The 12,666-nt window shown below is 36.8% G+C and overlaps 1 protein-coding gene across 1 annotated transcript in view; it reads right to left on the bottom strand.

The window, feature by feature from the left end:
• BEND6 (BEN domain containing 6) overlaps positions 1 to 12,666 on the bottom strand; it is a 56,349-nt gene that overhangs the window by 20,373 nt on the left and 23,310 nt on the right. The window contains exon 3 of the mRNA XM_069488589.1: positions 12,024 to 12,201. Within this exon, the coding sequence (XP_069344690.1) occupies positions 12,024 to 12,201 (178 nt within the window). The remainder of the gene's footprint in view (positions 1 to 12,023; positions 12,202 to 12,666) is intronic.

The following is a 12,666-nucleotide window of genomic DNA, read 5'->3' as shown; positions in this document are numbered from 1 at the left end:
CTCATTTTATCTGTATACATATCTATATGCATCTCTAAAGGTAATAGATTTAAAAATATTACTGTAACACCATTGCCACAGCCATAAATAATTAACAATCGTTCTTTAATTTCATGACAACACCTAGTCAATGTTCAAATTTCCCTGATTGTCTCGTGTTTTTTGTTTTTTGTTTTAACAGTTTGAATCAGAATCCAATAAGGATCACACATTACAACTGGTTGCTGTCTCTTTCATATAAACTATAGATTTCCTGTCCCTCTTCTAATTTTTTTCTTGAAATTTATTAGTTGAAGAAACTGGGTCATTTGTCCTGGAGAGTTTCCCATAGTCTAGATTTTGTTTGTTGCCTCCTTAAAATGGTATTTGATATATTCTTCTTTCTGTTCCCTGTATTTGATGTAGGTTGGTAGTTAGAGCCCAAGGCTTGATCAGATTCAGGTAGTGTTTTAACTTCCATCAGTTACATTTAACGCATGGCTAGCTTTTTTGTGACTTTAGCAGCCACTGGATGATCACCACTTAGATTCATTATGTCGTAAGTATGTAAAACTGTGATATTCTACTTTTTTTCTTCTTCCTTTATTAGCTGGAATTCTTCTACGTGGGGAAACTTCCTCTCCTCAACTATTTGATTAACCGGAGGTTAATTTCATATAGTAATGGCAGGCTAAATGCTTGATTTTGGTCTGTATTCGCCAGTTTTCAAAATGATGAGTCAGTTCTTTTGGATGACTATTATGTTTTTTCTTTTTTGAATGCCATTATGAATTCATGCATTTGAACATATATGGTAAGTTTCTACCTATTGTGGTTGTTGTTCTTATTGATGCTCAAACTGTGCCATCTTTGGCCAGTGGGAAGCTCTTATAGTTAACATGTCCACAGTCTTCGCTAATTTCCACGCTTTCTGGTATGACAAGATGTTCATGTAAATATCCTGCTCAAGGCTTCTGACAAGTCTCATCTTGTACATTTTCTGTGCAGGCCCTGAAATCAGCCATGTCTCCAAATAACCGTAGTTCCCTTCAATGGGAAATGATATTACATGATTACATCCAGTTGCTAGGAGTGCTCTTTGCTATTGAGTTCTTGTCTCTAGTCTATTCAGGGAACAGTATTAGGAAATATATATTATTACTTTTTCTTTTGTAGACACAGGGTCTTGCTCTGTTGCCCAGGCTGGAGTGCAGTGGCATGATCCTAGCTCACTATAACCTCAAACTCCCAAGCTCAACTGGTCTTCTTGCCTCACCCTCTGGAGTAGCTGAGACTACAGGCACATGCCACCATTGCTAGCTATAATAATTTAACAAAAATTTTTTTTGCAAAGATGGGGGGTCTTGCTACGTTGCCCAGGCTGCTCTTGAACTCCAGGCCTCAAGCAATCCTCCCACCTCTGCTTTGTAATCCAAAGGGATGGGATTACAGGCATGAGCCACTGTGCCCAGCCTATTATTACTTTTTAAAGATGAAATTCATCATGTGTTCAATTCAGTACTTTCTATTCAAATTCAGAACATGGAGTTTTTATTTAAACTGTATAGTTATGTTTATACTGTGCCACATGGTGTGAAATGAGAACCTAACTTGGAATATCAATTTTCCTAACACCATTTGTTGAATAATTCATCTTTTTCCTGATTGACTTGCAGGACTTGCTACATAATTTGCAGGGTCCAGTACAAAATAAAAATGTAGGGACCCTTGTTCAAAACTTTTAAAGAATTTTAAGATGGTGACAGCAGAGCCTTAACCAGTATATGGGTCCTCCTAAGAGCAGGGCCCTGTGTGACTGCACAGGTCACATACTTATGAAGCTGGCCATGTTGACTTGCAACAGCTAACATCGTAACAGCAAATACTTAGCGTTTGCTATGTGCCAGGCTCTGTTCTGAATGTTTTACCTGTCACCCAGGTGAATACATTTATTATTTCCATTTTAGAGAAGAGAAAACTGAGGCACAAGTGGCTGTATAACTTGCACAAGGTTACACAGATTGTAGGTGGCAGACACAGGGCTTGAACTCAGGTCATTTGTCTCCCCAAATCCATACTGTTTACCTCTATGCCATACTGGATAGTTTCTTCATCATATATTAGGCTCTGTTTTGGGGGGATGCTTTCTGTTCCATTGATCTGCTGACTATTGCAAGTTGCTTTTAATTATTGGAACTTTATATGATTTAATGGGGACAGGGTTTACACTTATATTGTTTTTCAGAATGTTCTTAATTGATCTTGTTTATTTTTTCAGGTTACCTTCAGAATAATTGTTTTAAATTTCGATAGGTTTATGGGGCACACGTATTTTGTTACATGGATAATTGGATAATGCTCAAGTCAGGGAATTTCGGAATAGTTTTTTTCAAATTGCTAAAAAAACAAAAAGAAAACAACAACTGGTATTTTGATTGGGATTACATTCAAACTATTAGTTATTTTGGGATGAATTGGCATCTTCTCTTCCCATCTATGGATATGACATGTCTCTCTATTTGTTTAGGTTTGTATATTTCTCAGTTGAGTTTTGTATTTTTCTTCACAGATCCCACACAATTTTTGTTAGGGTAATCAGTAGCTATTTTATAGTTGTTTGAAATTAATGTAAATGGATTCTTTTTTTTTTCCTTGTAGGAATATAACCAGAAGTTTCTGACAAATAAGGAAATTATTGATTTTTTAAAGTGGTAGCCACCAGATATTGGGCATTTATTATGTCCCAGGGATTTATTATTTTTTAAATAAAATAAGGCTATAATGAAAAACAGTAGTCCTCTGCCCTATCACTCACCTGTGATTACCACTCCTAGAGGCCTCCACTTCCAATTCATTTATCTGTTTCTTTTGGTATTTACCTTCATAGTCTTAAATAATAATGTACACAATAATATTATAAATGATAATATACCTTAAATAATAATATACAACTATTTCTTGATTTTTTTCAGATTCAGTATTCAATAATAATAATACTATATTATTATAGTATTGAAATAATAATTCAATAATTATTTATTGACTTTCAAGTACATAATACAACAATGTAGCTCTCTTTTTTTCCTATCATTTAATTAATTATTTAATTATTTTTATTTCAAAATATCAAGGGGGTACAAAAGTTTTTGTTACATGGATACATTCTATACTGCTAAAGTCAGGGCTTTCAATGTGCCCGACCCCAGGACAGTGTTCATTGTACCCAACAGGTAAGTTTTAACCTCTATTCCCCTGTAGTTCTCTTTCAACTCTTCCCTCAACCACACAAAAACACACACACACACATACACACACACAGTCCTCACAGGTAACATACACCCACTTTTCTCCTTTTCTATCATCCTAGTATACTATAACAGGTTGCTAGTTCAATAACTATTGTACTTACATTATTGTAGTGTTGTAAATATTATTTACAATTCCTTTCCTTTAAAGCATGATTTTTTTTTTCTTGGAGTTAAAAATTGTCTCATTTTTTAGTTTGTTTGTTTGTTTGTTTGTTTATTTATTTATTTATTTATTTTTACTGTTTCTTTCAGTAACACATCTCTCAACTTCCTACCAGAGGTATAAAATCTCTTTTTGGTATCTTTGGATACATCATATCATCTACCAATTTCACATTTTTCTTGGAGATCTCTCTCCCGTATCCCTCCATACCTGGACTAGCTACTTCCAGGCCACTGTACACACGTCATTCTGGGGCTTCCCTTCACTATCGTTCCATGGGTTCCCCATGTCTCTCTCCTGAAATGGATCACTTGTTTTCTGGGTACCATGTCTTTCTCTTTCAAGATATACTCTCTTGTCTTGGAGGAGCACATCCTCCATTAGCTTCTGAAAAAGAAAGCATGGGAAGAACATTTTTGAGACTTTCTAAGTGTGAAAGTACTATTATTCTACCTGTGCACTTGGTTGATAACTTCACTGGGCATAGAATTCTAGGTTTAAATCATTCTCCTTCAGAATTTTAAAGGCATTACTAATTATGTTGGAGCTTCCAATATTTTTGATGAAAAGTCCAATGCCATCCTGTGTCCTAATGCTTAGCCTGTGACATGCTTGTTTTCTCTGAAAGCTTTTGGATCTTCCCTTTGCTTCTGGTGTTCTGAAATTTCACAGTGTTATACTTTGGACAAGCTGTTTTTCATTCATTATGCTGGACTTTTGGTGGTATCTTTTTAAAAAAAATTTATGGAACTTTTATTGATGGTACACTTGATAAATTTAGACATAAAAGCTGATTGATTATATTTAATAATCACTAATATTCATAATTTCTAATCATAATCGAAGGTATAATTTACTGTGGGAAAATACAGGAATATTTATCTGAAAGTGAGGTGATTATATTTTTTTCAGTCTCAACTGATTGCTTTCAGGCTAAGCTCTTGCCACAAAAGGATAAAAAAAAGTATAACTACGTGAGATGATGGACATGTTAATTTGTTTGGCTAGAGTAACCATTTAACTATCTATATATATTTCAAAACATCATATTGTATGCCTTAAATATATACAATTAAATTCATTAATGTTTTAAACACTCAGCAAATAAATTTATTTGCATTTTTATTGGTGTCTTTCAATCCAGAAGTTTGTGCCCTTTGGTTCTAGAAGTTTATTGTATTGATTTTTTAAAATAACTTCTCCCTCTTCTTTCTCGAACTCCTGACCTCGAGCGATCCTCCTGCCTCGGCCTCCCAGAGTGCTAGGATTACAGGCGTGAGCCACCGCGCCCGGCCCCACCCTCTTCTTTCTTTTCTCTTTTACGACCTCTTGTCGTTGGATGTTAAACCTCCTGAACAAATACTCCATTTTTCTAATGTCTTTTTTTTCATTTCTTATTTTTTTTTTGTTCTAATGGCTACAAAATTTCCTTAATTTTAACTTCCAGACATTCTATTAAATGTCTAGGTTTTTTTCCCGACCTTATTATTTGAATATTCCTGTTTTAAAATTACCCTGTTCTTGTTTCATGGATACAATATCTTCCCTTAGTGGAGTTTTATACTGCTCTCTGCCTTATCTCTGTTTCCTCTGAGCTTATTTTTCTGTTTGTTTGTTTTAATATCTTTTCCATATTAGAGGATTTCCTCAAATAATCATACCCGTTACCTCAGCTCTGCCCGGTATCCCTGAGTTCATAGCTTTGGTTCAACCTCTCCTGAGAGAAAACCTCTGGCTTCTGCTGTGGTTAAGGGGTGACAGATGCAGGCTACATTGGAAGAACATGTTTGTGAATTTGCGGTTCAAAAGGGTCTTTCAATGACTCCTTCAGCTTTCACACTACCAGCACTATCATAATCCGTTTCACAGGTACAATTCCTGAAGCTTTCTGCTGTTGGTGTGATTTGATTTTTTTCTTTTTAATTTATCTGCCTCGGTCCTCTGCCCACCCCCATCACAGACAATGAATGTTCAGTTTTTTCACATTTAGCCAGTCACTACTCATCAATCCTGCTTTTCAGCTTCTGAAGTTTTCTTGGCATCTTTTATCTGTTGTAGTCTTCTCTTGAATTTTCCTGGTCCTTGTCATTTTATGCATTTTAATTTTATTTTTGTTGGGTTTCAAGAGAGGAGGGAGATTCACACATATTTAACTTAAGCTGTCTGACATACATAAATGAATTTGGGCAAAACCTACTGATTTTTTTTGGTCAGTTCAGCCTATTTTTTAATAAGTTTTATTTTGTTTTTATTAAATAATTGACTCTTAATAATGATACATATTTATAAGGTACAGAGTTATGTTTCAATATGTATACACATTGTGACTTGATCAGTCAGGTAATTAGTATATCAATCACCTCATTTGTCATTTCTTTGTGGTGAGAACATTCAAAATTCCCTCTTCTAGCTATTTTGAAGTATACAATACATTATTGTTGACTACAGTCACCCTACTCTGTAATAGAACACCAGAACTTATTCCTTCTATCTAACTGTAAAGTTGTATCTGTTGACCAACCTCTCCCTATCCCCTTCTCCCTCTACTCTCCCCAACCACTATTCTATTCTCTAATTTTAGGAGGTCAGCTTTTTAGATTCCACATATGAATGAGATCATTTGGTATTTGTCTTTCTGTGCTTGGCTTATTTCGCTTAACATAATGTCCTCTGGGTTCATCCATGTTGTCAAAAATGACAGGATTTCATCCTTTTTTGTGGTGAAATAGTCTTCCATTGTGTATGTATAACATGTTTTCTTTATCCATTTGTCCGCTGATGGACACTTAGGTTGATTCCACATCTTGGCTATTATAAATAGTGCTGCAATAAACACAAGAGTGCAGATATCTCTTCCACATACTGATTTCATTTCTTTTGGATATACACTCAGAAGTGGGATTGCTGGATCATATGGTAATTCTATTTTTAATTTTTTATGGAACCTCTATACTGTTTTTGAAAATAGCCACCCTAACTGGAATGAGGAGATATCTCATTGTGGTTTTGATTTGCACTTCTCTGATGATTAGTGATGTTGGGCATTTTTTCATATACTTGTTTAGCCATTTGTATGTCTTCTCTTGGGAAATGTCCATTAGATATTCTGCCCATTTTTAGCCAGATTATTTGTTTTTTTGCTATCAAGTTGTTTGAGTTCCTTATATATTCTGAATGATAACCCCCTGCCAGATGCATAGTTTGCAAATGTCTTCTCCTATCCTGTAGGTTGTCTCTTCACTTTGTTGATTGTTTCCCTTGCTGTGCAGCTTTTTAGTTTGATGTAATCCTATTTGTCTGTTTTTGCTTTTGTTGCCAGTACTTTTGAGGTCTTATTCAAAAAATCCTTTCTCAGACCAATGTCATGAAGCATTTCCCCTATGTTTTCTTCTAGTAGTTTTATGGTTTCAGGTCTTAGATTTAAGTCTTTAATACATTTTTATTTGATTTTTCTTTATGATGAGAAATAGGAGTTTAAAAACTTATTGATTTTTGACTCTTTACTAAAATCTTATTAGTTACAGGAGTCAGTTTTTGGTTGATGCTTTGTTTTTCCTAAGTGTACATTCATTCTCTATAAATAATGACAATTTTATACCTTTCTATACAACAGATAATTACCTATTTCCTTTTACATCTTATTGTGCTAGTCAGTTGTAGTCTTCAAGATATGTTTCAGATGCTTAACACACATGCACCTAGCACACACACATCTGCTGTTCTGAATGTCTAGAATGGTGTATATATATCCTGCCATTTTTCTTAGTAGGCTTTATAAATAGAGAAACAACCCTGATCTTAGTTCAAAGAGTTATTAGGAACATTGCTACAAACAAGAGAAATAACCAACACACAGTCTTCTCTCAGGCCTCTTTCTTATTAAGATTATATGCGAAATTTCAACTTTCCAGTATCTTCACAGTTCCCAACTATAGTTTCACAAGGAGGCATCCTATGACCATGCTATTTAAAATTGTAAACGACCCCATCTCCCTCAAATCCCAATCCTTTTTTATAGCCCCTATTTTTTTCCATAGCTCTTATCACCATCTAACATATTCTATAATTTACTTAATTATTTTTTATGGTTTTTAACCTTCTCCTCCTCCCCCTCTCCAACACACTAGAATTTATGCTCCATGGAAGCAGGAATATTTGTCTGTTTTGTGCATTGATTTTTTCCTAGGCACTTAGAACAGTGCCTGTCATATAGTAGGCACTTTATAAGTATTTACTGAATGAATAAATGCATAAATGAACACTACAGTGGTAATACGAGGTTCCTGACTTTTCCTATTGCCTGAAGTCCAGTCAATAGCCAACTTTACCACTTGGTTTCTAGGGCTACATTTTAGTATGTGTCTATGCAGTGGGGGGGATGGGGAGGCAGACAATAGTAAACACATAATAGATTATATACAGTTGTAAAGACCAAAAAGAAAACAAAGCAGGGAGAAAAATAAAAAACGCTGGGAGGAAAGAGGTTGAAATTTTAGATGAGGGAGGATCAGGGAAAAGATGAATTTGGTGTGAAGACCTGCAGAAAGTGAGGGTTCAAGCCATATGGACAACTAAAAGAACATTCTAGGCAGAGGGAATGGCAAGTATGAAGACAGTGAAGTTAAGATCACGCCTGATGTCTTCAGAGGGAAAGCAATGACCCAGTGTGACTGGATCTCAGAGAAGGAGAGGGAGAGTACTAGAAAACAAGGTCAGAGAGGTAAGTGGAGGGGAGGTGGCCAGATCATGTAAGGGTTCAAAGATCATAAAAGGACTTTAGTTTTTACCCTGAGTGAAGTGGGAGTCCAGTGACAGGTTTTCAGCAGAGGAGGACATGAACTGACTTATGTTTAACAGGATCATTCTTTTTTTTTTTTTTTTTTTTTTTTTTGTTGAGACAGAGTCTCACTTTGTTGCCCAGGCTAGAGTGAGTGCCGTGGCGTCAGCCTAGCTCACAGCAACCTCAGACTCCTCGGCTTAAGCGATCCTACTGCCTCAGCCTCCCGAGTAGCTGGGACTACAGGCATGCGCCACTATGCCCGGCTAATTTTTTCTATATAGATTTTTAGGTGTCCATATAATGTGTTTCTATTTTTAGTAGAGACGGGGTCTCGCTCAGGCTGGTCTCGAACTCCTGACCTTGAGCAATCCACCCGCCTCGGCCTCCCAGAGTGCTAGGATTACAGGCGTGAGCCACCGCGCCCGGCCTAACAGGATCATTCTTACTGCTGTGTTGAGAACAGACTGTACAGGAGCAAGAGCAGAAGTAGGGACACCAGTTAGAATGCCACCATTGTTATCTAGGTGAGAGATAATGGTGGCTTGGAACAGAGTGGCAGTTGTAGGTGTGGTGAAAGGGATTGAGTTCCAGAAATGCTTTCAGGGTAAAGCAAGTAGGATTTGCTAATGGACTGAGTGTGGAGTGTAAAAGAAACATAGAAATAGAAGAGAGCATCATAGTTTTTGGCTTTAGGAACTTGAACAATGAAGTTAGCATTAATCAAGATGAGGAAGAAAGGAAGAAGCAGATTAAGGGATTTCAGGAATGTGGCTTAGAACATGTTGGTCCGAGATGCCTATCAATCATGTCAAGAACATAAGTTGGAGAGGTCCAGGCAAGAGATAGAAATCTGAGATCATAGCTCATCAATGGGTCTTAACACCATATGATTGGAAGAGCCAATGCAGATAGAAAGGAAAGAAGTCCAAGGGACATCACCAAATATTTAGAGGATGGCATGATGAATCAGCTAAGCGGACTGAGATGAAAAGACCAGCAACGTAGGAGGAAAACTGGTGAATGTGGTGTCCTGGAACCCACGTGAAGAAATTTTTTCAAGGAAGGAGAGAGTTGTTCAAATGCATCAAGATATTGGTAGCAGGCACTTAAGATGACAGTTGAGAAATGACCACTGACGTTAGCAGCATGGAATTTCATACACTGAACTGTGTCCCCTCCAAAACAGATATGTTGGAGTCCTAACCTCTAGTACCTCAGAATGTGACCTTATGTGGAGATACGGTCTTTACAGATGTAATCAGGTTCAGATGAAGTCATTGGGGTAAGCCCTAACATAGTATTATTGGTGTCCTTATAAAAAGTGAGGAGTTTAGACAGAGAGAGAGACAAGCATACGGGGAGAACACTACCTGAAGACTGGAGTTATGCTGCCTTATCCAAGGAACAACCATAAGCTAGGAGAGGCCTGAACCAATCCTTGCCTAGCCCTTTGACAGGGAGCATGGCACTGCTGACACCTTGAGTGAGGAAGTCCAGCCTCCTGAAAAGTGAGACAATAAATTTCTGTTGTTTAAGCCACCCAGTTTGTGGTACTTTGTCACTGCAGCCCTAGCAAGCTAATACATGGAGACGACTGATGATCATGAGAAGAGAGATTATGATGGAATTTAAAGGACCTGATTGGAGTAGGATCTAGAGAGAATAATGGGGGAGAAATAAAAGACAGTGTGTATAATCAAGTCTTTTAAGGAGTTTTTCTATAAAAAGAGAGTAATAGGGCAGAAGGTGGAGAAGCAAATAGCCTGAAAGAGGTTTTGTCTTTTTTTTTTTAAATGGGAAAAGGAACAGTATGTCTGAGACTAGTAGGAATGATTCATTAGAAAAAGAAAATTTGATCTTGTAGGAGAGAGGGGCAGAATCTCTGGAGCAATGTCCTTGATTAGGCAAAAGGAGATGGGACCTGGTACGCTTGTGGAGAGACTGTCTTTGGCTACCCAGAAGGTTGGGTCATTCATGAATAACAGGAGAGAAAGTGGATCATACAAGCACAGGTGCAGGAAAACGGCAATGTCTTCATATCCTCCAATTTCTCAATGGAGTAGGAAGCAAAGTCATTAACTGAGAGCAAAGATAAGGGAGGAGGTGTTAGGAGTTGGCAGAGAGAAGAAAATGAAATGCCAATCCAGGAGTGTGGGAGAGAAGAAACTGGTCATAGTAAGTGATTCTTTTCATATGCAATAGGATGTGATTTGGTACTCTTTATTTGGAATTTTCTCACCTTATTTATAATAAAAATTGGTCTACAATTTTTGTGCGGGTGGTTATGTGTCAGGCTCTGGTGTTATAAAAACAGAGATGATAACAATAATAACTACCATTACTGAGTAGTAATGATGCCAGGCACTGGAAAGCATTTCTTCTAATTATCTCATTTGATCCTCGTAGGAACAAGGAAATGATATATTGCCCTCAGTTTCTAGATAAGGAAATTGCAGCCAGGGTGAGTGCACAGAGAAATGACATGGCCAAAGTTATAAAGCTAGCAAGCAGAGTTGAGATGCAAAAAAGGTTTGGGTTTTATATTAGTAGCTCCAAGATCTATGCTTTTAACCAGCAATTTACACTAACTTTATAAACTAGCTTTTCGTCTTACTCTAAGTTCTGGAACAGGTTATATAAAAATAGAAATTACCTGTTCTTGGGAAATCATAAAAACCTCACCAGGAGAAAACATCAGTTTTTAATATGCAATATTTTAGAGTGAAGAAATAAAGAGGTAATAACAATGGAACAAACATCTTTCCACTTACATGTAGCTATTTTTACTTAAAACCATGAAACCTTTAATTTAATAAATACTCCTGGGAAATCAAGTGGCCCATTATTACTCTGTCAGCCTCACTCATCACCATGTTCTAGCTGCCTCCTGTCATTATTCTGTCTCCAAAAATACCACAAAACTGTTTTCTTTGTCTTCATAGCCATTATTTCAGTGTAGGCTGCTACCATGTTGTTCTGGATGACGGCGCTACCTCTCTGGTGGTTCTTCTTCACTGTCTTTCTTGTATCACTTATACCCATCCTGTACACAGCAGCCAGAGGGATCTATTCGCAAAATGTTCTGTGTATTTGCTGTTTTATAACAGAGTGCTGCTCAACATAGGACATAAGTATCAAATATTCAGCTGTACAAAATAATGCGTGGTGCTTAACCACAAACAGAAAGCATAATTTTTGAAAAATAAACACTTAAACACAGCATAGGATTCTACAGAAAAGCATTAAGCCAAGTGGTTTTGAATTTGCTTATGCTGATCTTTCTACTTTCTATGTTTCCAATGGAATGCAATTATTTTCCCAAATCACTCCTCCCAATACAAAAGCTAAAAGCTAATATATGGAATCATTGATTCCAGTGGTTTCATAATGGATCAGAACAAGCCCCCTTTTCTAGCACTTTCCCTAGCAGAGAGGAGTGAGATTCAGTACATCATGAGTGTCTTAACACACTTGCTCTGTTTTACTAATCTTTTCTCTCTAGGGCCTGGCACTCTCAGTGGCCTATATTAAATGCTCAATAAATATCTGTTGAACATTATTAAATGAATGCAATATTTGGTATTTTGTAGGATTTTCTGAACAATAACTAGATGCTCCAATAGAGTGCTTCTGTATTTAAATTATATAATCATGTGATTTTTCTAAAAATCATGTGGTTTTTGAGCTCTCTTGGGATATTGATTTTCTGTTTCATTGATAGCTGATTTGCAATGCTTTTCACTGATCACATACTTTCCCTTTCATCTAGAATGTCAATTTTCTCAAAGTTTACCTTGAAGCATGACCAAAGACTGTCGAAGTCGGCTGTTTTCTTTTCGGATGTTTGTTAGTTTTTCTTTGAGGCTTTTTATTTTGGCGCACAATTCCTCCTTCGACAATTCTGCTAAAGGCTCTTCATCCTCACTGGAGATCTCACCAGGCAGAAAGGCATTTCCCGAATATGGGTCTCTCTAAAATACAAGGCAGGCACAATAAAAAAAAGCTTCATAGCATCTTTAATGGTTTATGCCATGTTCTGTACGTTGAAGAGACTTAATCAGACCTGCAAGTTCTGGTTCTCACAGGCACTTCCTGCTACTGATCTAGCCCCAGCTTTGTCTTCCACCATCTGGTGGAACTCAGGGTAGGGAAGAACAAAGTTTCATGTACGTGTGCCTCTTGTGAAGCAGAAATCAGGATTCTGACTTTCTGCTTGATTTCAGTGAAAAATACAAAGTAGAAAATTGGTATAACAGAGTAGAATTAACAAGACCATCATTCAAATCTGGGCTGCTCTGATATGCAGCCTGATCAACAGAATTCTTTGTCGTCTGAACCTTCTTTCATCTCTGAATACACACAGACAAAATTATTTTAAAAAACAGGAAGTCTTATGAAGATGGAAGGATATAGAAAAGTTATTGCTACTATATACC

Source organism: Eulemur rufifrons, chromosome 15 (genome assembly GCF_041146395.1).
Source record: "Eulemur rufifrons isolate Redbay chromosome 15, OSU_ERuf_1, whole genome shotgun sequence".
Taxonomy (NCBI): Eukaryota; Metazoa; Chordata; class Mammalia; order Primates; family Lemuridae; genus Eulemur; species Eulemur rufifrons.
The sequence above is the reverse complement of the archived record's forward strand: the minus strand, read 5'-3'. Positions and strand labels throughout refer to the sequence as shown.